Source organism: Pelophylax lessonae (genome assembly GCF_965119305.1).
Source record: "Pelophylax lessonae genome assembly, chromosome: 4".
NCBI lineage: Eukaryota > Metazoa > Chordata > Amphibia > Anura > Ranidae > Pelophylax > Pelophylax lessonae.
This window is the reverse complement of record NC_138771.1, coordinates 593,137,199-593,163,182: the sequence shown is the minus strand read 5'-3', so window position 1 is coordinate 593,163,182 and position 25,984 is coordinate 593,137,199. Positions and strand designations below refer to the sequence as shown.

Here is a 25,984-nt window from a genome sequence, read left to right as displayed (position 1 = left end):
GATTTTTAGCGGGACTGCGACATTGCAGCGGACAGATCCGACACCTAACTGACACTTTTGAGGTGACCAGTGACATTACTACAGTGATCAGTGCTAAAAATATGCACTGTTACTGAAATAATGACATTGGCAGGGAAGTGGTTAACACCAGGGGTGATCAAAGGGTTAAGTGTGCTCCTTGGGAGTGCTTTCTAACTGTGTGGGGGTTGTACTGACTGGATGAACACAGATATCTGTGTTCCTAAATAGGAGGAACACAGGATCCTTGTGTTCATCTCTGACAGAATAGCGGTCTGCCTTGTTTACATAGGCAGACCGCCGTTCTGTCTCCATGGGGGAACGATTGCGGGTGGCTGGCGGACATTGTGTTCGGAGCAGAGGCAGGCATTCGGAGCAGAGGCAGGGACGCACGCCGACCGCCGCACACAAACACAGTGGAAGGAAGGATAGGAGGAAGCTGCAGATCCTCGGATACTATCTTCCCAATACTCGATCGATTGTGTATTGCCGAATTGCCCAGTGCCAGGAGGGCACAGCAAATAGTAAGAGACCAACTGTTATCCTTTAGTGTTTATTAAATAAAGCATACAATATTTCACTATTGGAGGCTTTGTTTTTATCTTTATATGCGGACTACATGGTCCATACACGCCTAACATAGGAGCAGATATCCAAGTTAAAGATATCGAGGAGAGGTTTGATCCACCCAGTGAAAGGGATCACAGGCGTTGGGGGTCATTACGACTCATTGGAAGCTGGTAAGAGGCCACGTGTGACACACTCCATCACCTGGAGCACTTTCCATATACAAGAATATAGAAGCACTATCCAATTGCACGAATTGCGCAGTATTTTCAGAAACACTGGATTTATATATATACTTTTGAGCACTTTATCGGAGAGCATGAACATTTCCAATTCAAATTGATGTGATTTAATTTATGCATGCACTATTAAGCACTTTATTTGCTTGTTGCACGAATTAATTTATTTATTTATGCAATATACTACTAGTGATAATTAACACTTGCAATCTTAGGTTGATGCACTAATAAGCACTTTTGATATTTATTTATCACGATTTGCACTTGTTTAAATACAGCATAATATACACATTGTTTCACAATACTTTTATTGATTAATTTTATAAATACGGGACACCTTGAATAATTGTATGCAGCAACATAAAAAGATTACCAGCGCCTTTTTTCCACTGAGTAACCATGCCTTGTCCTGCCAGGTGTCTTTATGCAAAGGTGGCAATCTTAGTAGAGGCTTTGTTTCCTCATGTCAGAGCTTCCAGTAAGAAGAACATTGAGCAGCACATTAGTGATACCACCAAATCTCAAAAGCCTAGCAGTCAGAAACAGCAATGCTTTAGATCTCACACTGCAGATGTACAGCTATGAGGCTCCAGGTACAGATGGTCACTTGAAGAGTTCAGGTCCGCTTTTACTGAAGAGTTTGTCTTAGAAGCTTTCAGACAGGAAAAAGGGACCAAATCTCCTGAAATCTTGTTTAAAAAAAACTGAACGTTCGTGTAATTAAAGATGATCTTTGCCCTGTATTAAAAAAAAAAAAAAAAAAAAAAAGATAAAAGTCAAAAACTAAAAATACTGTAGCTGCTGAATTTTAACCACTTTACCACCGGAGGATTTTGCTGTCTTACGTCCAGGCCACTTTTTGCGATTCGGCACTGTGCGACTTTAACTGACAATTGCGCGGTCATGCAACGCCGTACCCTTTATTTTGGTGGTATTTGATCACCTGTGCGATTTTTACTTTTTGCGCTATAAACAAAAAAAGAGCAACAATTTTGAAAAAATAACAATATTTTTCACATTTTTTATATGAAATTCCCCCCAAAAAAATGTAAAAATCAAAATTTTTTAACATTTTAGGCCAATTTGTTTTCTGCTACATATTTTTGGTAAAAAAAATTGCAATAAGCGTATTTTGATTGGTTTATTAACTAAGGGAAAGATTTCTGTCATTTTTGGTGTTTTTTTTTTTTAACGAGTAATGGCGGTGATCTGCGATTTTTTTTTTTGCGGGACTGCGACATTGCGGCGGACAGATCGGACCCTTGACTGACATTTTTGACACTTTTGGGGGTACCAGTGACATTACCACAGTAATCAGTGCTATACATATGCACTGTTACTGTAAAAATGACACTGGCAGGGAAGGGGTTAATTTTTATTGGTGATCAAGGGGTTAATGTATGCCTGGTGCCTGGTGGGGGGAGGTGACTGAGTGACACAGGGACAGATTGCAGGTTCAGCTATGCTGAACCCTGCAATCTGACCCTGTCTGTCACTTAGGAGATCCGCCGGCTCTGTTTACACAAGCGGGCGGATCTCCACACTCGATTCCCCGACAATCGGGGAAGAGCGGCGGTTATCACTGATAATGTGACTGAATACAGCGGGAGCGAGCCTCCGGCGGCGCGCGCCGCCCACAACGGGAGGAGTCCAGCGATGTAGGTCTACGTCGCTGGACGATAACTAACCACTTTGCCGCAGTACAGTCAACGTGACTGGTCGGCAAGTGGTTAATAAAGGACACTTACCTGTCCAGGAGTCCAGCGCTGTGCTCACCCAACCACTTCTTCATCAGTCTTTGGGTCCCTGATGCCGGCATGTTTACTGTGGACAGCCAGGTGTCCACTGCGCATGCCCGAGCCGCGCTGCTCTTTGTGAATGGTCCTGCACCCTCCTGGGACCTGTGATGTGTCCCAGAAGGTTGCAGGTGGGAAGGGGCTGATAGAAATTCCAGTGGATTGTAGTGGTGACCGAACCGGCAGTGGGAGCGGGTACCTGTCAAAACCTTTAGGGTGAAGTTCTGCTTTAAGTATTATGTATACTTTAAAGAGAAGACCCAGTACCCTCTCTCAATCACTTGCAAATGGGGTACCTGGGTTCTTGTTCTAGCTCAATGACTAATGCTGGCCATACACTATATTAGAAATCAGACGAAATTCTATTGTTTCGAACGTTCGGCCAAAATCAGTCCATGTGCTATAAAATGTTCTTCACAAAAAAGGAATCCAAATCACTCATACGCTTAATTCAAACAGAAAAAGTGCATGTGTTCTCACTCCTCAGTGACCTTCCACTGCACTCATCAGATGGTGACGTCTTATTATAACAAAGAAGTCGAACTTTCTATGCTGATCTACCATGCATGCGATCCTTCGCCAATGTGGTCAACACTCCTTTAAAATCCATGTGCTGGGTCCCCCATCAATATGGTAAAAAGGTAACTTTAAGATTCTTAGTGGCAGCAGAAATACAGCAGGACCATCAAGAGTAAATAGTAAAGTACACTTACATCAATATAAAACAACAGAGCTAAAAAAAGAAAGTGAAACCGCTGCTATGCTCTCCAGCAAGTGTTCCACTGAAGCAGAAGTGACGTCACCGGAAGCCCCTCCCTACGCATTTCATTATCCGGAGCAAGAGGATAAGACATGCATGGGTGCCAGTATCACTAGCACAGGAAGACACTGTGAGCAATCAATCCTGACCAATGTTCTAATCCTTCCTGACTCTATCAAATACATTTTTATTTTATTGCTGCCTGTGTTCCCATACTATCCTGTGACACCCGGCTACCAGGACAGAAAGTGAGGATAAACCTCGCCAACTGGGTCACAGACATCAGAGAGAAAAAAAGCCAGAGCTGAAAATCAATGCTACTTAACTCTCTTACCTCTTATTATTAGTATTCAAGATTTATATAGCGCCAATAGTTTTTGCAGAACTTACAATATAAAGGGGGACAGTACAATTACAATACATTGCAATACAGAAGGAATGAGGGGATACAGGAGGCACTGTTCATGGAGGTTACATTCTAAATGGAGGGGGAAACCTTTTATCTAAATCTGGAAAATCTGTCCTAGTGAAGTTTTAGGCTGGCCATAAATGGTTCAAAATGCGGCCGGTTCAGAAGGGACTGGCCTGGATTTTGATCCACATATGGGCAGGGTGGTTGTACAGAAGTCAACCTACCGATCGAATTCTGTACAACCGCCTCGGCAGATTTTTTCCACTTGACCAGCACTGTAGGCTATAGCCGGCAGCACTGGTCAATGTATTCTGACAGCAGGGTAGTCTCCCTCGCTGTCAGAATACAAAGGCTTATCAGGAAGGATTCCTTTATGCATCTCAAATGTATGGACCTCAAAAGTATTAATGGGGGAATCAAGTTATATTTTGTTCAACCCGTTGTCTGAATGAAAAATAAGTGACTTATCTATGGGCTGCTTTTTGGGAAAAAAAAAAACTTTAATAAATCTCCAGGAAACTATAGTACAAAAGATTGAAAACCTGGTTGAAGAGGAAACTCTTACCCCCTTTACATTTTTTCCCCTTCTTACCTGCACCACTGGTTGTCCTTAAATGACTCAGATACCCAGCAAAGCTAGCACTGTCTGGTGAAACCTGCTGTTCAGCCACTGGATGAAAGGTCTGGCATCACTGTGTTCTATGCCAGTCTTTTTCAACCAGGGTGCCTAAAAATCACCCAAAAATTGTGTACAAGCTGGCATGTGGATGAAGGCTGCCTTTTAGTTACACTAAATCACAGGCTTTCATTGTGCATCATTACAACCTTCTGGGTGCCGATGTCCTAACGGCCAATAGTGTCATCACTTGATAAAGTCACCTTCATAGCATCCTTGTTTGACCCTCCCCTACTTCTCTCCATCAGCGGTGGATCACATTAGCTGAGTAAATGGTGAAACATTGGAATACTAGTCAGTACCAGTTTTCAAAAGTGTATTTCTCTTATGTCCTACGACAGTCGCCGCCTCCTCTTAGTCCTCACTGATGGGTATTGTCTTCCTATCCGTAGGAATAGCTAGGCATATAGACTTAGTCCAAAGACAAAAGGCATTAGCATATACACACCTACGGAGGCTGTCCCATCCGGTCAATACCCCCCCTGCATCACCACTCCCAACTCAGTTTTAATTTGCCTAGCGTCAGGAATAGTCAGGCTACCTTGTGCTGGGGCTTCAGTCTCAGCCTTCCTAAATCTTTTCTTTGATTTTCTTTTAAAATGTCAGTTTTTTTCCTCTCACTTTACTAGCTGTTTATTTTGTCAGCTTTAGTGTTAGTTTATTCTTCGGATGAAGATGGATCATGCGGTGCTGGGATTTGGACTGGCCGCCCTGGTTCTCCAGGGCACAGAGGGTCAGATGGACCCCCAGCCCGCCATCGAGCGTTCAGCTATGGTTCGCCCTGGCATTAAGAACGACCCATCCCTGTTCGCTGTAGGGATGCAGCCGTGAGGTGGCTACCTCACAGGACTTGTCTGCGGTGCTGCAGCGTCATGTACCTGGCTCACGGCACTCCCTGTCAGATGAGGACAGAGGTTTATTCGTGCATGGAGGCTCCCCACGCCATCGGGTACAGGTAAGTACTTTTCTGTGTGGGGCCTCTGCCTGGGGTGGCAGTCTGTGTTGCTGTGTGTCCCCATGTCTGTGCCTGTGTGACTCCCTGTGCGATCACTGCGGGGTTCGCTGTGTGCAGATCTGTATGTTTGCCGGGGGTCCCTGTCCCTGTGTCACCTTAGGTGCATGTTTGGGGGTACAGACTTGTGTGTTGTGCGGCGACCGCTGTGGGGGTAAAATCACGCGGTCCGCCATGTTTTTACTATGCACACGTGTATAGCCCCTCTGGGGCGAGTATACAGCTCATTTTGGCGCCATCCGCCGCCATCTTGTTGGCGGTGGAACGATCGGTTCGGCCGCATGTCGGCGGCCATCTTGGTGTAGCCTCCTATGCATCCCTATGGGGCAGCCATTTTCCCTGGGGTCTGGCTTATAGCCAGCCCCCTCCAGCAGCATTTCCTTTTCCTCTCAGGCAGCAAGGACACAGGTAGCAACGATCTGCGGGCTCTGCAGTTTATCTCTCTCAGTCTTCTTCTGGCTCAGTTTCTTTCTCCTTTTGGGGGTCTTCATAGCTGTGACAGTAGCGGTGGGCTGCGCACTCCGCAGCGCTATTTAAGGAGACAGTACACTACTTTTTTTGCACTGTAGTTTTTTAATATCTTGAGCCATGGATTCTCAGGAAAGCAAGTTTCCTCCAGCTTTAGTGGGGGGCCCCAGTTCTCCTGTGGCCCCGCTGCGACCTGATCTGGCTGCTGTAGTTGCGACTTTAGTGGCAAATATGGAAATGCTGATGTCTGAACGGGCTGCGAGAAAACGGTCCAGGCTGTCTCTCTCTTCTGATTCAGATGGGGATATGGCTGCTGCTGCTGCTGCGAGCGTGCCCTTTTCAGGGTCCCGCTCATCCTTAGACCCCCCGGGGTCTGAGGGGGAGGCTGAGGTGGAGGGTGTTGATACATCCTCCCCAGGGTCACCCGAAGAACGGGCGACCATGGATGAGTTGATTATTTCGGTTAAGGATACCTTACATTTGGAGGACGAGCCCAATCCTCCGGGCGTTGTGTCCTCTTTTGGGTCACACAGGACCCGCAAGTCTGCGCAGGTTTTTCCCTGCCCAGCGGAATTCCATTACACTGTTAATGAGATGTGGCGCACGTTAAAACGTCCATTCCTGGTACCTAGTCGGTTCAAATTGCTTTATCCTTTTGCGCCTGTGGTGTGTGCCTCCACAGGTAGATCACACTGTGGCCGTGCTGAACAAGTCTACCTTGGTTCCTACTGAGGATACCCCGGTTTTCCGGGATCCCACGGACCGGCGGTTGGAGTCTCTAGCCCGCCATTCCTATACGGTGGCGGGTTCGTTGCTCAAACCCGTTTTCGCGTCCGTTATGGTGGCTCAGGCGGTGGCTGATTGGATTAAGGTGCTTAGAAGCAACCTAGTATCTGATGACGTGCCGCCTGCACGACTGGAAATGGTGGACCAGATCCATCAAGGAGTCATGTATCTGTGTGATGCAGCCCTAAATGGGGCCCCCTTGGTGGCTCACCTCTCGAGTGTCGCGGTACTTAACCGGCGACTGATATGGCTGAAGAGCTGGTCGGCTGACCAGTCCTCGCGGAAAACTGTTGCTGATTTTCCCTATGCTGGCTCTCGCCTTTTTGGTGGGTCCAGGAAATCGTTCGATCAGGTTACAAGATCGAAATTCCTTTCCAGGCCGGCGGACAGATTCTTTCCCTTCGATCTCCATCTGCTTCCGGGGCGTCTGCAGGACTTGCATCAAGCGGTGCAGGACATGCTTGCTCAGGGGGTGATTGTCCCAGTGCCTCATCGGGACAGGTTTCGGGGGTTTTATTCGAATCTGTTCACTGTGCCCAGGAAGGAGGGCAAAGTGCGTCCGATTCTGGACCTGAAAACGCTGAACCGCTTTGTGCGTTTTCGGAAGTTTTAAATGGAGTCTCTCCGTTCAGTTGTGGCCTCCTTGAGTCCAGGAGAATTCCTGGCTTCGATAGATCTGAAGGAAGCGTACCTGCACATCCCCATTTTCGAGGGTCATCAGCGGTACCTTCGGTTCGCTATTGCAGAGGACCACTACCAGTTTGTGGCGTTACCGTTCGGTCTCGCTTCCTTGTGCGACCTTGTCGCCGGACCAGATTGGCTCTTCTGTGGTGGATCCAGTCCCCGTCGGTGGCGGAAGGCAAGTCCTTCTGCCCGTTGGTGTGGACAGTGGTTACCACGGACGCCAGCCTGCTGGGGTGGAGCCCTGGGCACCCTGTCTGCCCAGGGCACTTGGTCGGAGGAGGAATCCTCCCTCCCGATAAATGTGCTGGAACTACGAGCGATAAAACTCTGTCTCTTCCAGTGGTCGGACCGTCTCCAGGGCCTGCCTGTTCGCGTACAGACGGACAATGCTACCGCGGTGGCTTACATCAACCACCAGGGATGCACCAGGAGTGCTCGAGCAGTCCGGGAGGTGACCGACATCCTGTCTTGGGCCGAGACTCATGTCCCGGCGATTTCGGCAGTTCACATTCCGGGTGTGGAGAATTGGCAGGCAGACTATCTGAGCCGCCAGACCCTGGACCAGGGGGAATGGTCCCTACACCCGGAGGTCTTTCAGATGCTGTGTGCAAAGTGGGGATCCCCAGACGTGGATCTGTTCGCATCCCGGCTAAATCGAAAGGTGGAAAGGTTCGTGGCAAGAACGCGCGATCCGTTGGCGGACGCCTCGGATGCGTTGGTGGTCCCTTGGCATCAGTATCGTCTGATGTACGCCTTTCCTCCGATTCAGTTACTATCCCGGTTCCTTCGCAGATTGGTCTCGGAACCGCACATGGTGATTCTGGTGGCGCCGGACTGGCCTCGCCGGTCTTGGTACGCCGACGTTGTTCACCTGGCAGTGGTGCCTCCGTGGCGTCTGCCTCTGCGGGAAGATCTCCTGTCTCAAGGTCCGATCTTCCATCCTGCTTCACAGTCGCTGGCTTTAACGGCCTGGCTGTTGAGACCCAGGTCTTGAAGGACAAGGGTCTATCTCCTGAGGTTATTCCTACCCTGATCAAGGCTAGAAAATCCTCCTCTGGTAAGATTTATTACCGTACCTGGAAAGCCTATTTCGCCTGGTGTGAGTCCAGGGGGTTCTCCCCTCGTTCTTACTCGGTGTCGAGAATTTTGGCTTTCCTCCAGTCTGGAGTGGATCAGCGCCTGGCGCTGGCCACGATAAAGGGCCAGGTGTCTGCACTGGCTGTTCTTTTCCAACGCCCTTTGGCGTCTCGTTCTTTGGTGCGCACCTTCATTCAAGGGGTGCGACATCTGACTCCTCCCAGGAAGGAGCCTTTACCTCCATGGGACTTGAACTTGGTTCTGTCCGCGTTACAGCGTGCTCATTTTGAAAACATCAGGGATATATCGTTGCCTCTGCTGTCTAAGAAGGTTGCCTTTTTAGTGGCGATCACTTCGGCTCGCAGAGTGTCGGAGCTGGCGGCGTTGTCTTGCCGCTCCCCTTACTTGATCATTCACGAGGATAAGGTGGTTTTGCGTCCACCCCCATCCTTCCTTCCCAAGGTGATCTCTGACTTTCACCTTAATGAGGACATTGTCCTGCCTTCGCTTTGTACGAAGCCTAAGCATCCGAAGGAGATTGCTTTGCATTCCTTGGATGTTGTCAGGGCGATCAGGGTTTACCTGTCATCTACGAAATCCTTTCGGAAGACGGATTCCCTCTTTGTCCTTCCTGAGGGACCTCGGAAGGGCATGGCTGCGTCCGCAGCAACTATTGCCAAATGGATCAGACAGACCATTGAGCAGGCTTACGCCTTGAAGGAACGGGTTTCGCCCTTCCCTGTTAATGCGCACTCTACCAGGTCTTTGAGTGCATCTTGGGCCTATTGGCATCGGGCCTCGGTGGCCCAGGTGTGCAAGGCGGCGACTTGGTTGTCGGTGCACACTTTTTCCAAGTTCTACAAAGTAGACGTTCTGGCATCAGCTGATGCTTCTTTTGGCCGCAAGGTTCTCAGTGTGGCAGTGCCATGATGGACCCTTGAATTTTTTCTCTGGGTCCCTGGCTGTTGGCATTTGCTTTCCTGGGCTGTTGCTCCTGTTGAGCATTATTTTTTTCTGTTGCCCAGTTGGTTCTCTTACGGTGCATGTAAGATTCCTTTCTCTGATGTGGGTACTGCGTTGCCTTTTCTACGGTTGCGTCTCCCACCCCTCATGTCTATACTGCTTTGGGACATCCCATCAGCGAGGACTTAGAGGAGGCGGCGACTGTCGGAGGACGTAAGAGAAAACGGAATTTTTGTAAAATCTTACCTGTAAAATTCCTTTCTCTGAGTCCTCCGACAGTCGCCGCCCCCGCCCCTCTTTTGGGGTTCTTATTACCTACTGCTATGCTACCAAACTGAGTTGGGAGTGGTGATGCAGGGGGGGGTATTGACCGGATGGGACAGCCCCCGTGGGTGTGTATATGCTAATGCCTTTTGTCTTTGGACTAAGTCTATATGCCTAGCTATTCCTACGGATAGGAAGACAATACCCATCAGTGAGGACTTAGAGGAGGCGGCGACTGTCGGAGGACTCAGAGAAAGGAATTTTACAGGTAAGATTTTACAAAAATTCAGTTTTTCTTTGGAAGAACAAATCACCTCTAACGTTGGGTGTCCTACTTGGAATTGTGGATGTTGCTGCAATATGTAAAACTATTATAATAGTTTTCACATTTTAGAATGGGGTGCCTCAAGACCGTCCATAATTTTTAAAGGGTGCCTCAAATTGTCCATCATTTTTAAAAGGGTGCCTTGACCTGAAAAAAGGTTGAGAAACACTGTTTTACGCCAATATCATCAGGGGGCCAGGTGTCTCTTCTACTCAGAATGCACAGTGTGCTCAACATTGACTGGTGCATGTCTAGTGTGCTGAAGCCTCCTGGGATTGGTGACATAAGTGTCCCAGGAAGCTCCAGTAATAGGGGATGTCATCCTTGCCTAGACAAAAAACAAGAAAATGTTGGTCTGGGACCAGATGAAAAGGTGATACGAAAAAAAAAAAAAAAGAATCTCTGACGTGTAACAGGAGGAAGGGGAGAGGAGAAAAACTCTGTAAAATACCTAAACAGGGTAAAGGTCCACTCAGCCATACCTAGCCTCAGTCATTACCTTAGTCATGACTAAGGTCAGAAATACCTGAAATCAGTCAAATAGCTTTTTAATCTTGTGTACTGTATATTACTGGAAATGTCATTTTTAGTTTTTGGACAAAAACAATAAAAATGTGACAGTGATTCTAATTCTTCTGCCCTCTGTACGCCACTGTAAACACATTTGGATGGAGTTGGGTTTTAAGATCTGGGTTTTAGGAGTTCCTAGTTTTAATACCAAACCCATCACTATCCAAACTTTTTTCAAAGAAGTGCTAAAATTAAAAGGCAGCCAAGAGCAACTCCTATTGGTCAGCTGTTGCTAATATACAGTTGTGCTGAAAAGTTTGCAAACCCTGGCAGAAATCATGAAATTTTGGCATTGATATTGAAAATATGACTGATCATTTCAAAACACTGCCTTTTTTAAGGATGGTGATCATATGAAGCCTTTTTTTTATCACATAGTTATTTGGCTTCATTTTAAATCATAATAACAAAAATCCCCTAAATGATCCTGACCAAAGTTTACGTACCCTGGAATGTTTGGCCTTGGTACAGACAGACAAGGTGACAACTCAGGTTAAAATGGCAATTAAAGGTAATTAGTCAGTGAGTTTGTTAGCCCTGCACTGAGAAGACTAGATATTGAACTTTGGGAAGCAGAAAAGAACTGTCAAAAAACCTGTGTAACAAGGTAATGGAACTTTATAAAGATGGAAAAGGATATAAAAAGATATCCAGGGGGCGTGGCCTGACCGTGATGGTGTGAGGACGCATCTCGTGCGAGCTCCTGCTTCCCTGAGCCTGCCGCTTGACCTGTAGCGACCACCGATCATCTACTTACCTTCTGGTGATGCCACCAAAGAAGCGACCGTCCTCCCAGCCCCCCGGTGGGCTCTCTACACGCTCCACGGACCTCCGCGATCTCTTCTCAGCAACCCCTCGGAGCCGCCGCGAGGCGGCCAAGATGGCGGCGCCCCGATCCTCTCCGGCCTCCACGCTGCTCCCGGGACCACCTTCCTCCTCTGGCATACAGCTATCCCAGGTACAGGGGCGCAGCCCCAACCCCTTCTTGCCGTATACTGCGGTGTCACCTCACTCCACAGACTCTGGGGACACGGAGGAGGACTGGGACTGGAAGGCCCACATTAAGGCCTTGCCGACCAGGACGGAGATTGTGCACCTGATCACCACCACGGTGGAGCAGTCGGTCACTCAGGCATTGGAGGGGCTGAGGGCGGACACTGAGGCTCTGGGACACAGGGTGGCTTCCCTGGAATCCGGTCAGGATGATATACTGCATTCCCTGTCCTCCTTTCAGGAGGCTGCTAGCACGCACGACACTGTCCTTAATACACTTATGGATCAGCTTGATGATTATGAGAACAGGGACAGACGCCAGAACATCCGCATTCGGGGGCTCCCTGAAGCCACCAGAGCTCCTGACCTGGTCCCCTCTGTTCAGGGTATTTTCCGCCAGATTTTGGGAAACAGAGCCCCTGATACCATTGACATTGACAGAGCGCACAGGGCCTTGCTTCCCCCACCAAAAGAGGGGGAGCCACCCCGGGATGTCATATGCAAACTTCATAAGTATGCTGTGAAAGAGGACATTATGAAGGCTGCACGGTCTATGGATGTGATCGACTTTGATGGCGCACAACTTTCTCTGTTCCCCGACCTGTCTAGGCGGACACTTATGCAACGGCGCTCCCTGCGCCCCCTACTGGATACCTTACGCTCTCACCAGGTGGTGTATCGCTGGGGATTCCCCTTCCGCCTCACTGCCTCCAGGAATGGCAAGTCGGCCGTTCTCCGCACCAAGGATGACTTGCAACGCTTCTGTACTGCCCTGGATGTCCCCTTGACAGACTTTCCTGACTGGAGACTGCAGAGTGCTCTCCCCTTGCCGCAACGCCCTGAGCGGTGGCAGCAGGTCGCCTCGCAAGGTGGGAAGCGTCGCAGAGGTTCGTGACGGGGCTCCGCCCGGGCCTCCCAGCACGACTGAACGTTGCTCACTCTCGCTAGAGACTTGCCGGACGGTGGGCTCAACTCAACTTCTGCTGCTAAGGGGGGCTTGTCTAGGTCCCCCTGTTGTTATGGTGGTATTTGCACTATGTTGTTAAATATGCTTGACTTATATATTGACGGGTTCGGGGTGGGTTTTTTCCCCCCTGCGGACTGGGGCTGACCCGGGGCCCTCAGGGGCCGTGGGTCCCCCCCAGCCTGGCTACAGGTCATGTTTGCTTCATTGTTGATGTTCAATGGCTCGGAGATGCATTGCTCCTCTCACTGGTGGTTCAGTCACTACCCCGCAGTAGGTGGCCCCGTGGGTCTGGGTAATCCCGAGTCCTTGTGGGTTTTTTTCTCCCTTCTTTTTTTGGTTATGGTTAGTTGGAGCTGCCCCCTCTTTTTTGAGGTTGAGGGGGCGTGTCCCTTCGGGATGGCTCTCCATGCTGGGGATGGTTTTTGTCTCCTGCTCTCTCTTTTCTACTCATTGTTTCCACTGTCCTATTCTCTCTGTCTGTCTCCCCCCTGCCCTCTCCCCTCTTTTTCCCATCCCCTTCTCTCTTTTCCTTTTCTTGGGTGGTCTGGGGGGGGGCCTGAGGCCCACGGTGGAGGTGTGGAGCAATGCGTCTTGGAGTTCTTTTTGCTTCCCTTGCTGATCGGGGCTAGGCCTTTGATCGCATGTTGTTTACCGGTTCTTGCCGACTGCCCATCGCTGTCTTATGGCTGATGTATTGCGAGTGACCTCGTACAATGTACGGGGGCTTTGCTCTCCCAATAAGAGGGGAAGGATGTGGCAGGAACTGCGTCACTTGCGCCCTGATATGCTTTACTTACAAGAGACGCACTTCACTGCCTCCTCCACTCCCCGCTTACCTACCCAGATGTTTTCCCAGTGGTATCATAGTGTATCCCCAATTGCCAAAGCCAGGGGGGTTGCCATAGCCATCCACAAACAATGTCCCTTTGTACTCATGGACTCCCTAACGGATCCTGAGGGGCGCTTCCTATTTCTGAAGGGTACGATCCATGGCCACACGTACACTCTTGCTAATGTGTATGCGCCTAACTCTAGAACAGTCTCCTTTTTGTCCTCAACCCTTGCCAAGCTCAAGGGGTTTCGGGAGGGCATTGTTCTCTTGGGGGGAGATTTTAATGTGGTACTTGATCCCTCCCTGGACTCCTCCTCGGGATGCTCTCCTCTCTCTTTTCGAGCTCAGAAGCACCTTCGGAGGCAGTTCAGGGCCCTGCATTTGGTAGACTGCTGGCGGATCCTCAATCCCGGGGTTAGGGACTACAGCTACTACTCCAAAGTTCATGACATGTACTCCAGACTGGATTTGTTCATGGTGGATCAGTACCACCTGGATTCTGTCCTTGCCGCTTCGATTGGGTCCATTACCCTCTCTGATCACTCCCCGGTCTCCCTGACGATCACGCCCCCCGGTGCTCACCGTGTGACCCGGACGTGGCGCCTCAATGAAAACCTCCTGGATGACCCCTCCATTTTGGATCAGGTTACTGGAGAGGTGCGCTCCTATTTTGAGCTTAACTCTTCGCCTGATGTCTCCCCGTCCGCTGTCTGGGAGGGCCATAAGGCTGTGATCAGGGGGGTCCTCATTTCGCATGGTGCACGATTGAAGCGGCAACGACAGCAGGAGATTTCTGACTTGCTGGATCGTATCCACGATTTGGAAATCAAACATAAGCGTGCCAGGGCTCCTGAGGATGCTCGTTCCCTAGAGGAGCTCAGGAACACCTTGTCTTCCTGCCTGGACAGACGGGCCCGGGATAAGCTGCGCTTCTGGGCACACCGTTTTTATGAGCATGGGAACAAGTGCGGTCGCTTGCTGGCCCGAATGCTACATAAAAGGTCGGAAACCCGGCATGTCCACGCCTTGGAGACACCTGAGGGTAAAGTTGTCAGTTCCCCTCGCATAGCCACTTGCTTCCAACGCTTTTACGAGTCCCTGTACCATCTCCCTCGGGCTGGGGGGGGTCAGCCGTCCGACATTCAAGACTACTTGGCAGACTCCGGACTCCCCAGGCTCCCGGATGGGGTCCTGGAGGAGTTGGAGGCTCCCATTACCGAGACGGAGGTGAGCAGGGTGGTATCTGGCTTGCCTGCGGGCAAGAGCCCGGGCCCGGATGGCTTCACAAACCACTATTATAAGTCCCTGCTCCCCGTTCTTGGCACCCATATGTGTACCTACTTTAACGCGGTGTCGGATGAACGGCCCCTCCCACCTGAGGCGCTGTTGGCCCACATTGTAGTACTTCCGAAACCGGGTAAGGACCCCCACCACTGTGCCAGCTATAGGCCCATCTCTCTCCTCAATGCTGACACCAAGATTTTGGCCAAAATTATGGCGCTTCGCCTCCAAGACCATATCGCGTCCTTGATCCACCCTGACCAGGCGGGATTCATGCCCCTCCGAGAAGCCCGGGACAATACTGTCCGGGCTCTCCATGTGCTCCACTGGGCTCAGCATGGACCGGACAGACTTCCCTGTCTGGCTCTATCCCTGGATGCGGAGAAGGCCTTCGACAGGGTGGCCTGGCCATACCTGTCGGGGGTTCTTCGATCTCTGGGGCTCGGGTCCCGTATGTTGGGGTGGATCTTGGCCCTATATCACGGCCCAAGTGCCAGGGTCAGGGTGAACGGGTTGCTGTCGGATCCCTTTCCCATTTATAATGGCACCCGACAGGGTTGTCCCCTGTCACCCCTTCTTTTCGCCCTGGCCCTGGAACCCTTTTTGAGGAGAGTGAGGGCACTGTCTGACATTGCTGGTGTAACGGTGGGTGGTACGGAACATAAGGTGTCGGCATATGCCGATGACCTGCTGTTCTATCTTGCCCGACCACAGCTCTCCCTCCCTGTACTGGTACGAGAGCTGGATCTGTTCGGGCGACTTTCCAATTTCAAGGTCAATTATGATAAATCTGAATTGCTACCTATTCATGTACCCCCCGACCTGGCTTCGACTCTACGGCGATCCTTTGGCTTTAGATGGCGGGAGGACTACCTCCCATACCTTGGCGTGAACATCTCCCCTGACTTGAAAACTCTATATGACAAGAACTTCGGCGACCTGCTGGCGCGTATCCATCTTGACCTGGAATCGTGGGCATCCCACTCGGTAACTTGGTTCGGCCGCATTAACGTGCTTAAAATGACCATCCTTCCCCGGCTGATTTATTTGTTCAACACGGTCCCCATGCATTTACCGGTATCCTTTTTTAAACGTCTGCGGCGGGCTTTTCTAAAATTCGTCTGGAGGGAGGGGAGCCCCCGCCTGGCCTACGCTGTCCTCAGGCGGACGAAAGCCGACGGTGGCGTCGGGCTTCCGGATGTTACTTTGTACTATAAAGCTATGGCATTAGTTCGTATGCTGAATTGGTGCACGACGGTCAGACTAAACCTTGGGTCCCCTTGGAGAAAACGCTGGCGGGCCGGAATCTTGCGGGTGCCCCGTGGATTCCTTCGGGCGATCGTGGACTGTCGGCCTGGACATCACCCCTGACTGTGGCCACACTCCGTATCTGGGATGGCCTTAATGCGTCTGGCGCCATGTCTTCCGGCGTGTCCCCTTTGGCTCCCCTGGGGGGATTTCCCTGGTTCCCCCCGGGGGAGGATGTACGCTTTTTTCGCTCGTGGAACGCTGATGGCAAACTGTACTGCGGGAAGTTTGCCCCGGCAGGCACTTTGCTGCCCCTTGCGACTTTGCGCGATCGCTTCGGCGATTTTCCGATGTCTGACTGGCGCTATAGGCAACTGACTGACTTTTTCGTCACACTCCCAACTGCTCCACGCCCGATAACTGGCCTCTCGGACTTCGAGAAGTGGTTTGTTGACCCTCCGGAGTCCCGCCACCTACTGTCGCACATGTATAAATTGTTACTGAGCGGGGTATCCTCCTCGCCTCCCTATTTCATGAAGGAATGGGAGAGAGAGCTGGGGGTGGAATTTTCCCCTCCACAGCTCTCTCGCATTCTGCGTTTGACCCATGTCTCCTCTATTAGCACCAGGATACAGGAGTCGGCCTATAAATTTGTGGCCCGCTGGTACAGGACCCCTGCCAAGTTGGCTCGGATATTTCCGGGCTCGGACCCCCATTGTTGGAGGGGCTGCGGTCAGGTGGGCACTTTCCTCCACATTTGGTGGGAGTGTCCCCTACTGCAGCCCTTCTGGGACGCTGTACATCTTTGGGTATCCAAGCTGTCGCTCACCCCTCCTTCCCGTGCTCCCCTTCAATACCTGTTCCATGATACACACTCCTCGATCAAACGCTACAAACGTAGTATAGTTCCTTTCCTGCTGAACGCCGCCAAGTGCCTCATACCGAGGCATTGGCGGAGTTCCACCTGCCCCACGCTCTCTGAGTGGAAAAAGGAAGTCAACCTAGTGATGGAAGCCGAAAGACGTGTTCTCACGTCACAGGGTAGGGAGGAACGCTTTAAGGACACTTGGACGGGGTGGATGTATTACTCTGATGAGATCTCGGATGACCACACTCCTAATGTTAGCGGCTGAACTCTGGGACTCCTACCTGGTCTTCTCCAGCCTGGGGCCCGCGCCCCCTGCCCGGACCTCCCTTTCCCTACCTGTTTTATCCTTCATGTTTGTCTTTTCCCCTATACTATCTCTCCCCCCCCCCTTTTTTTTTTTTTTTTTTTTCTTCTCTTTTCTTGTCTCTCTGAGGCCAGTAGTCGATTCTGCGGCTGTATAAACTGTAACACGGACGCTAATGTGTACAGATGATGGAACTATGTGTGGTGTCTGTCGGGCCCTCCGGCCTCCTCTGCGGGGATCCCCTTTTTTTGGGCGGCACTGACAGACACGGCGCATCCTGGGGGTCCATGATTGTATTTGCTGTTTGGCCGATGTTGGCACACGCTTTCACAATGCCTGATTAATTGACCCCTATGGACCTTTCTTTTTTTTTGTTTCACTGATGATGTCCGGACTGAACATAATGCCGATTGTGCCTTTTCTGTGTTCTTTTTCTCCTACATGCACTTGTGCACTTCTTTGCTATTTTATATTTCTGTATGTTGTTTTGAATTTGTTAAATAAAGATTATTTAAAAAAAAAGATATCCAAAGCCTTGAACATGCCAGTCAGTACTGTTCAATCACTTAGAAGTGGAAATTCGGAAATCTCTTGATATTAAGCCAAGGTCAGGTAGACCAAGAAAGATTGCAGCCACATCTGCCAGAAGAATTGTTCAAAATGCAAAGAAAAACCCACAGGTAACCTCAGGAGAAGTAAAGGCTACTCTGGAAAAAAGACAGTATGGTTGTTTCAAAGAGCACAATACAATGATACTTGAAAAAAAATGAGCTGCATGATCAAGTTGCCAAAAAGAAGTCTTTACTGCGCCAATGCAACAAAAAAGCCTGGTTACAATATGCCCGACAACACCTTGACACGTCTCACAGGTTCTGGCACACTGTAATTTGGAGTGACGAGACCAAAATAGAGCTTTATGGTCACAACCATAAGCGCTATGTTTGGAGAGGGGTCAACAAGGCCTAAAGTGACAAGAATACCATCCCCACTGTAAAGCATGGTGGTTGCTCACTGATGTTTTGGGGGAGGGGGGTGAGCTCTAAAGGCATTGAGAATCTTGTGAAAAGCGATGGCAAGATGAATGCAGCATGCTTTCAAAAAATACTGGACGATAATTTGCATTCTCCTGCACAAAAGCTGCATGGTACGCTCTTGGACTTTCCAGCACGACAATGACCCTAAGCACAAGGCCAAGTTGACGCTGCAGTGATTACAGCAGAAAAAGGTAATGGTTCTGAAGTGACCATCAATCTCCTGACCTTAATATCTTTGAGCCACTCTGGGGAGATCTCAAACACACGGTGCATGCAAGACGACCAAAGACTTTGCATGACCTAGAATGGGCAGCTATACCACCTGCAGGAATTTGAGGCCTCATAGACAACAATTACATTAATGCAATGCATAGTATTAAGAACTAAGGGTGTGAAGACTTTTGAACAGTGGTCATTCCATTTCTTTACTTGTTGCCATGTTTTGTTTAAGATTGTGCCATTCTGTTACCTACAGTTGAATATGAATCCCATAAAAAAAAATGTAAAAATGTGTTTTGCCTGTTCACTCATGTTTTCTTTAAAATTGGTATATAAACAAGTATATGTATAGATAGCCAGCATGAGATTTTGCCCCATTGAGATCTGATGTGTTTTCAAAGCGTTCCTTTAATATTTTAGAGCAGTGTATATTGCAGCTTACCAAAACTTAAATATGGTGGCAGCATTACTTTTCTTTTTCAGTTGTTATTTTCCTTTATATCTTCCTGGTGATCCTGTAGTAACACATTTTCTGTCCTAGGGTGACAACAGTTACTTATTGTGCTGTATCTAAGGAACAGCAGCGTTATCACCCTAGGGTACTTGTTGTTGATTTGGATTGCAAATACCATGCAACAGGGGTAGTGTATATATGAGAGTTCTGGCAGGATCAATGGGTGCCTCTTATCAAACAGATATAACAAAACACTTTCAACGCTTTATTTCACAGACCAAAGGAAGCAAATAAGGGAAGTTCTGTTGGGGATTACACTGTATCTTCTTCATTAAATGCATAATAATTGTCCATGAAGATATTCTTTTACATTTGAAAAAAGTTGAATAGGTTGGTTGAATGTGGTAGAGTTGTGTTGCAATAATGTACCCCACACGCTTTTGGAATGTACCTATTCCATCAGAAATTTCCTCACATTTGTCATTTGTAGCTGCTGACTTTTAATTTTGTTTTACCCCCAGGCTGAAACTTCACTTTAAAGTGAAACTAAACTTTGGTTTAAAAAAAAAAAAAAAATCGTATTCAAGTATTCATTCTTAACTTTAAACTTGCATTCTATTGCTCTAAATCCCCTCCAAAACTCCTAATTCCAGTTTGTTTTTTTTTTTTTGTTTTTTTTGTTTTTTTTAGCTGCTGTGATCCAATTTCCTGTTAGAGGGTGGCTGCTTTTATTCTCTATGGTCCTAATGTATGTAGCAACTTATGCCTCGTTTCCACTGAGCGGTACGGTTCAGTATGGTACGCAATTTTTGCCATTTCCATTGTCAAAAGTTGTGAATAGTACCCTAATTCCGAACCATACCGTACCACTTTTTTGGGACACTTTCGTCGGGGTACCAAGCACAATAGTACCGTACCAACAGGGTGGAGCTACACTGTTGAGGTACTGTTGAGCTGAGGTACTGTTGGCGGTGGAAACGCAATCACTGTCCAAGTCTTGCCGCCTCAACCTCCGCAACATCTCCAAAATACGCCCCTTTCTAACCAAAGACACAACAAAGCTCCTAGTTCACTCCCTGGTCATCTCGCGCCTCGACTACAGCAATTCCCTCCTCATTGGCTTACCTCTACACAGTCAATCCCCCCTTCAATCCATCATGAATGCTGCCGCCAGACTTATCCATCTTACCAATCGCTCAGTGTCTGCCGCTCCTCTCTGTCAAGCCCTCCACTGGCTTCCACTCACCTAGCAAATTAAATTCAAAATACTAACAATATCTTACAAAGCCATCCACAGCTTAGCCCCCAGGTATATCACTAGCCTAGTTTCAAAATACCAACCTAATCCGTCTCTTCGTTCCTCTCAAAACCTCCTGCTCTCTAGCTTCCTCGTCACCTCCTCCCATACTCACCTCCAGGACTTTTCCAGAGCCTCTCCAATCCATTGGAACTCCTTACCCCAATCTGTCCGATTATCTCCTACCCTATTAGCTTTTAGACCAGGGATCCTCAAACTACGGCCCTCCTGCTGTTGTGGAACTACACATCCCATGAGGCATTGTAAAACTCTGCCATTCACAGACATAACTAGGCATGATGGGAAATGTAGTTCCTGAGCAACTGGAGGGCCATAGTTTGAGGATCCCTGTTTTAGACGATCCCTGAAAACCCTCCTCTTCAGAGAAGCCTATCCTTCCGACACCTAACAACTATACTTCCATTTTCTCCATCAGCCCATCCCCCACGGTTATTGCCTTTTGTTTCACCTGACCCTCCCTTCTAGATTGTAAGCTCTAACGAGCAGGGTCCTCAAATTCCTCCTGTATTGAATTGTAGTGTAACTGTATTGTCTTCCCTCACATTGTAAAGCTCTGTGCAAACTGTTGGCGCAATATAAATCCTGTATAATAATAATAATAATAACAATATATACATGATTCTGCACTTATGGGGTTTGGGCACGAGCGCGCTGTCACCGGCTCAATCCCACTGTGACTTTACACAGCAGGAGCTGATCAGCGGGTCCCACTGATCGTTAGGCAGCCTGAAATTCTGTCAGTGTACCAATGTAAAATGGGCAGATTGTCATTCTGTAAATACAGAAGACATGGATCCTGTGTTCCTGTGAAGCTGGAACACATTGATGTCTTCAAGTATTAAAAGCACCCCCCCCCCCCCCCACTTAGTAAGCACTCCCTAGGCACACATTTACCTTTTTGATCGCCCCTGAAATTAACCCTTTCCCTGCCAGTGTTATTAGTACAGTGACAGTGCATATCTTTTAGTACTGATTACTGTAATAATGTCACTGGTCCCCAAAAAAGTGTCAGTTAGTGTCCGATTCGTCCGTCGCAATATTGCAGTCCCGCTGTGAGTCGCTGATCGCCACCATTACTAGTAAAAAAAGCCCATATGGGTCCATAAAGTCTTAATAAATTAGATGGGAAAGGAGAGTCCACCATATTAGGGCAGCCATTCAGAAACCAAAGCCAGGGGTTCCACAGAGCTGAAGATAAGGAGAAACAGAGGCGTCTCTAAGTGTAGACTTGTAAACACATTTATTCAATAAAAATATGCACTCATATCTGTAAATGAGCAGGTACACATAAAAGACCCTCCTGGAGGTTCCAAGATGGGTGGGTGGTAGATAGTGTCAGACCGGATGACACTATCTACCACCCACCCATCTTGGAACCTCCAGAAGGATCTTTTATGTGTACCTACTCATTTACAGATATGAGTGCATATTTTTATTGAATAAATGTGTTTACAAGTCTACACTTAGAGGCACCTCTGTTTCTCCTTATCTTCATCTCACAGCATCATGGCCATGGCAAAAATTAAACAGCATGTCATGTTGCCACTGCCAAACGCAACTAACGCAGTTCTGTATGGCCATGCCACAACCACATGCAGTGCAAATGATTGCAGTGTGGTAGTGTGGCAATTAAAGGGTTAAATTAGGCAGTAAAGAGGCAACATATTGCCTCTTCACTGCCTGCCAAATGCTTCTGAAAAGCAATCCGACTGTGGATCCATTTTCAGAGGTGCATGATGCACACACATGAACGAGCCCTGAGAAACAATTTCATGAAAAATGGCAGACATGAATTGACACTTCCAGGATGTGGTCAGATTACTAATAAAGTTCTAAAGAGCACAACATTGGAAATAAAATATTTTTTTTAAACCAGTTGGGGAAACATGCATGTCCTTATTATCCTCCACTGCTGCAAGGTCTGGTAACAGGGGGTGCATGAGATTGACTATTTACTTTTTAGCGGCAGTTAAAAAGGAACATTTGTGTTGCTGGACCTGGTATTCTGGGTAGTAAAGTCGACAAACAGCCGGCCTCATCACCTTCTGCCCCGGTTCACACTTATGCGATGCGGGAAGGCTGCGAATCCGCAGCTTGTTCCCGCATCAAAAACGCACCCCCGGCAGTTCACACTGCCATATGCGATACGCTGGGGGTGTCAATGTAATCTTAACGACACCCCCCAGTTTGATCGCATATCGCAGTGCGATCTTGCAGTTCACACAGGATCGGATCGCACAAGTGTGAACCGCTGTGCGATCCGATCCTGATGCGGCTGCAAAAAAGGGTCCTGTGCGTGTTTGCTGCGGCTGCAATGCGAATTTAGCCATACAAAGTGTATGGCTAAACTCGCACCGCACAGCCGATCGCATGTAATAAAGGAGCAGTGCGCTCCGACATTACATGCGAACGCCGCAGCCGCAAAAATGTTCACATTTGTGCGGCTGTGGCGTTCGCATGTAATGTTGGAGCGCACTGCTCCTTCATCACATGCAATCGGCTGTGCGGTGCGAGTTTAGCCATACACTTTGTATGGCTAAATTCGCATTGCAGCCACAGCAAACACGCACAGGACCCTTTTTTGCAGCCGCATCAGGATCGGATCGCACAGCGGTTCACACTTGTGCGATCCGATCCTGTGTGAACTGCAAGATCGCACTGCGATATGCGATCAAACTGGGGGTGTCGTTAAGATTACATTGACACCCCCAGCGTATCGCATATGGCAGTGTGAACTGCCGGGGGTGCGTTTGCGATGCGGGAACAGGCTGCGGATTCGCAGCCTTCCCGCATCGCATAAGTGTGAACCGGGGCTCAAACATAGACATTAATTGAATGATTTTATTATAGTTCTTTATGTCTTAGACTTATTTTTTATAATTTTTTTTTCTTTCAGCTCAGCCAGATACTCCATATTTCACAGTATTACCTCATGAGACTGTTATAGAAGGTGAATCTCTAAACTTAACTTGTCATTCTGGTGGATTCCCTGAACCCGAGTACTTCTGGACCATTCCTTCCAAAGATCATGTGTCTTTGTCTGCGGATAAGAGAGAAATTTTCATAAGAAAAACAACTTCTGCCCACAATGGAACCTATGCATGTGAAGCTCAAAACACACACGGCAAAGTTCATAATCAAGTGGTCATATGGATTATTGGACAACCCAATGGTGAGCAAAAAAAAAAAACAATTATGACACTTGTAACTCTCTATAGCAAGCGAGTTGTCTGTAACAGCTTATCATGGTTAGACTTGGAACATCAGTAAGGTTTGGCTGCAGTTATTTATGCTTCTCATAATTGCTGTAGAGTAGGGTCTCCAAACGTTGGCCAGATGCGGCCCTTTGCTTGCCCTTATCTGGCCCTTGGGGCACTATTCCTCCCACTAACACTGATGGGGCACTATTCTTCCCACTGACAATGATGGGGGCATTATTGCATCTACTGACACCAACAATGGGTTACCAATTTCTCCCACTGACACCAATGATGGGGCACTATTCTTCCCACTGACACCAATGATGGGGCACTATTCTTCCCACTGACACCAATGATGGGGCACTATTCCTTCCACTGACACCAATGATGGGGCACCATTTTTCCCCCTAATACTAAAGATGGGGCATTGTTTACCCCCAATAATGGCAGGACATTTTCTACTCCCACTGGCTACACTCCGGCCCCCCCCCCCCCCCTAAAGTCCAAAGAACAGTAAACTGGCCCTTTATATAGAAAGTTTGGAGGCCCCTGCTTTAGAGCATCTTCTTTCATAATTTGTCCACTACTTATGCCAGGGGAAATCACAAGCAAAAGCTTTTTAATATGACCAGCAGTAGCAACCAGTATTTTTGCCTGGCTACAAACTCTAGCTAATCTTGGCGAATTCAATGATTTCCTAAAGGAAGCTGGTGGATATCATGCTGTCAATGTGTTCTGACAGGACTTCCCTGGGGCCTCACATTAGAGAATATCTGCAATGCCACAAAGTTCTAACTTTCCACTGGAAAGTTAAGGATTTGTTATCTTCCTTTTTTTATTTTTTTCAGGCTTATTTTAGTTTGATTTGCTGCAGCTAGCAAAAGGGTTGTTTTATGGTTGCAGAGGTTGTAGTTGGCACTGGCCTTGACTCATTAAGGAAGAGCTGATACCAGATGCAGAAGAGGAGTCTTCAGGATCATTGATAGTCACTTTCTCTGTGCAGTATTTCTTTAACTGCTGCAAAAGCTGCTGGGTGAGTATACCTGCAGCCCAGAGGCAAATTATTGTCCTCAGAGATTCTGCCAGCCAGTAAAATTAATTAGGTGTGCCTAATATAGTCTTCTCAAGGCTGTAAAATATCAAGAGTGTGTTTCCAGCTCATAAACCACTAGACAAGTTGTTTATTTCTGCAAAGTAAAAAGTTTGTATTACGCTCAACACACACAGAGATACTGTATAACCAGTTACATAGTCAGGTTGAAAAAAAGACACAAGTCCATCTGGCTCAACCAATAAAAAACAGTAAAAGAAAACCCAACCATACAATCCCATATACACAATCCTATACCCACAGCTGACCTAGAGGAAGGCGAAAAACCCCAGCAAAGCATGATCCAATTTACTACAGCAGGGGAAAACATTGCTTCCTGATGCCCGAGAGGCAATCGGATATTCCCTGGATCAACCCTACCTATAAATATTAGTGCCCGTTTATAAAAGGCCTGGATTCTTTCCTAGGTGTACATAATATAAAGCAATCTAGTGAGTTGGCCAGAACCACCTCTGGAAGGAGACTATTCCACAATTTCACAGCTCTTACGGTGAAGAAACCTTTCTGTATTTGGAGACAAAATCTCTTTTCTTCCTGAAGTAAAGAGTGCCCCCTTGTCCTCTGTGTTGACCTTAAAGTGAATAACTCAGCATCAAGTTCACTATATGGACCCCTACATGTTGATCATATCCCCCTTAATCTCCTCTTCTCAAGAGAGAATAAATTCAGTTCCTCTAATCTTTCCTCATAGCTGAGCTCCTCCAATGGTTGCCCTTCTCTGCACTTTCTCCAGTTCCCCAATATCCTTTTTAAAAACTGGTGCCCAAAACTGAACTGCATATTCCAGATGAGGTCTTAATAATGATTTGTACAGGGGCAACTAATGATTTTTACAGGGGCAGAGTTAAACTAGGGTTTTAAAAAAGAAAGCATCCAAACAATGTAACAGGGATACCAACAACAATCCTTAATGTCCACTAGGTGGAGATATGGCAGAACTAATGATATGGAACATTGCCAGGGAAAAAGCCACTGGCCAGATGCAGATTATGGACCAGGAAATTGAAGACCGAAACCACTCAGCAGGCTCCACACAGATACGGCTGCATAAGTCTGTATTAAAGCCGTCTAGATGGCTGTATACAATACCATCCCACTTAAATGGCTGTAATAGGAAATTTGTAAATAGCTACCAATGTTACTATGTTAATGAGAACTAAGTTACTGCTGCACGTTCTTATGCCCTTGGGTAGCCACCAGCACTGATGATGGTGTAGGGTGTCCTGCACCTGCCTGGTTGCAGCTAATTACACCCTTGTTATGGCTGCTTCAAACATTGGTTCTACCTGAGTAAATGAAGATGGGAGGGGCTGCAATTTTATCCCCTGGGCATGTCCAGGAGTCCAGAGGATGATGGGACCCTGCAGAATAGTGGGTAAAGGAGCTTTAGGAGGTAAAGAGCCTTGCAGTTGCCAGTGGGAAAGATGGGTAAAGAGGTCTGCCATACTAACCAAATAAAGATTTGGACACACAGTCGCTGATGGGGACACAGCTACCATAATTGGCCATAGGAGTCACTGGATGGAGGGATCTGGCGG

The 25,984-nt window shown here is 48.0% G+C and overlaps 1 protein-coding gene across 2 annotated transcripts in view; it reads left to right on the top strand.

Moving 5' to 3' along the window:
* The window catches only part of LOC309553199 (vascular cell adhesion protein 1-like), an 87,030-nt gene that overhangs the window by 49,693 nt on the left and 11,353 nt on the right, over positions 1-25,984 (top strand). For both annotated transcript variants that reach the window (XM_082254145.1, XM_082254144.1), the window contains exon 5: positions 23,032-23,307. In XM_082254145.1, the coding sequence (XP_082110271.1) occupies positions 23,032-23,307 (276 nt within the window). The remainder of the gene's footprint in view (positions 1-23,031; positions 23,308-25,984) is intronic.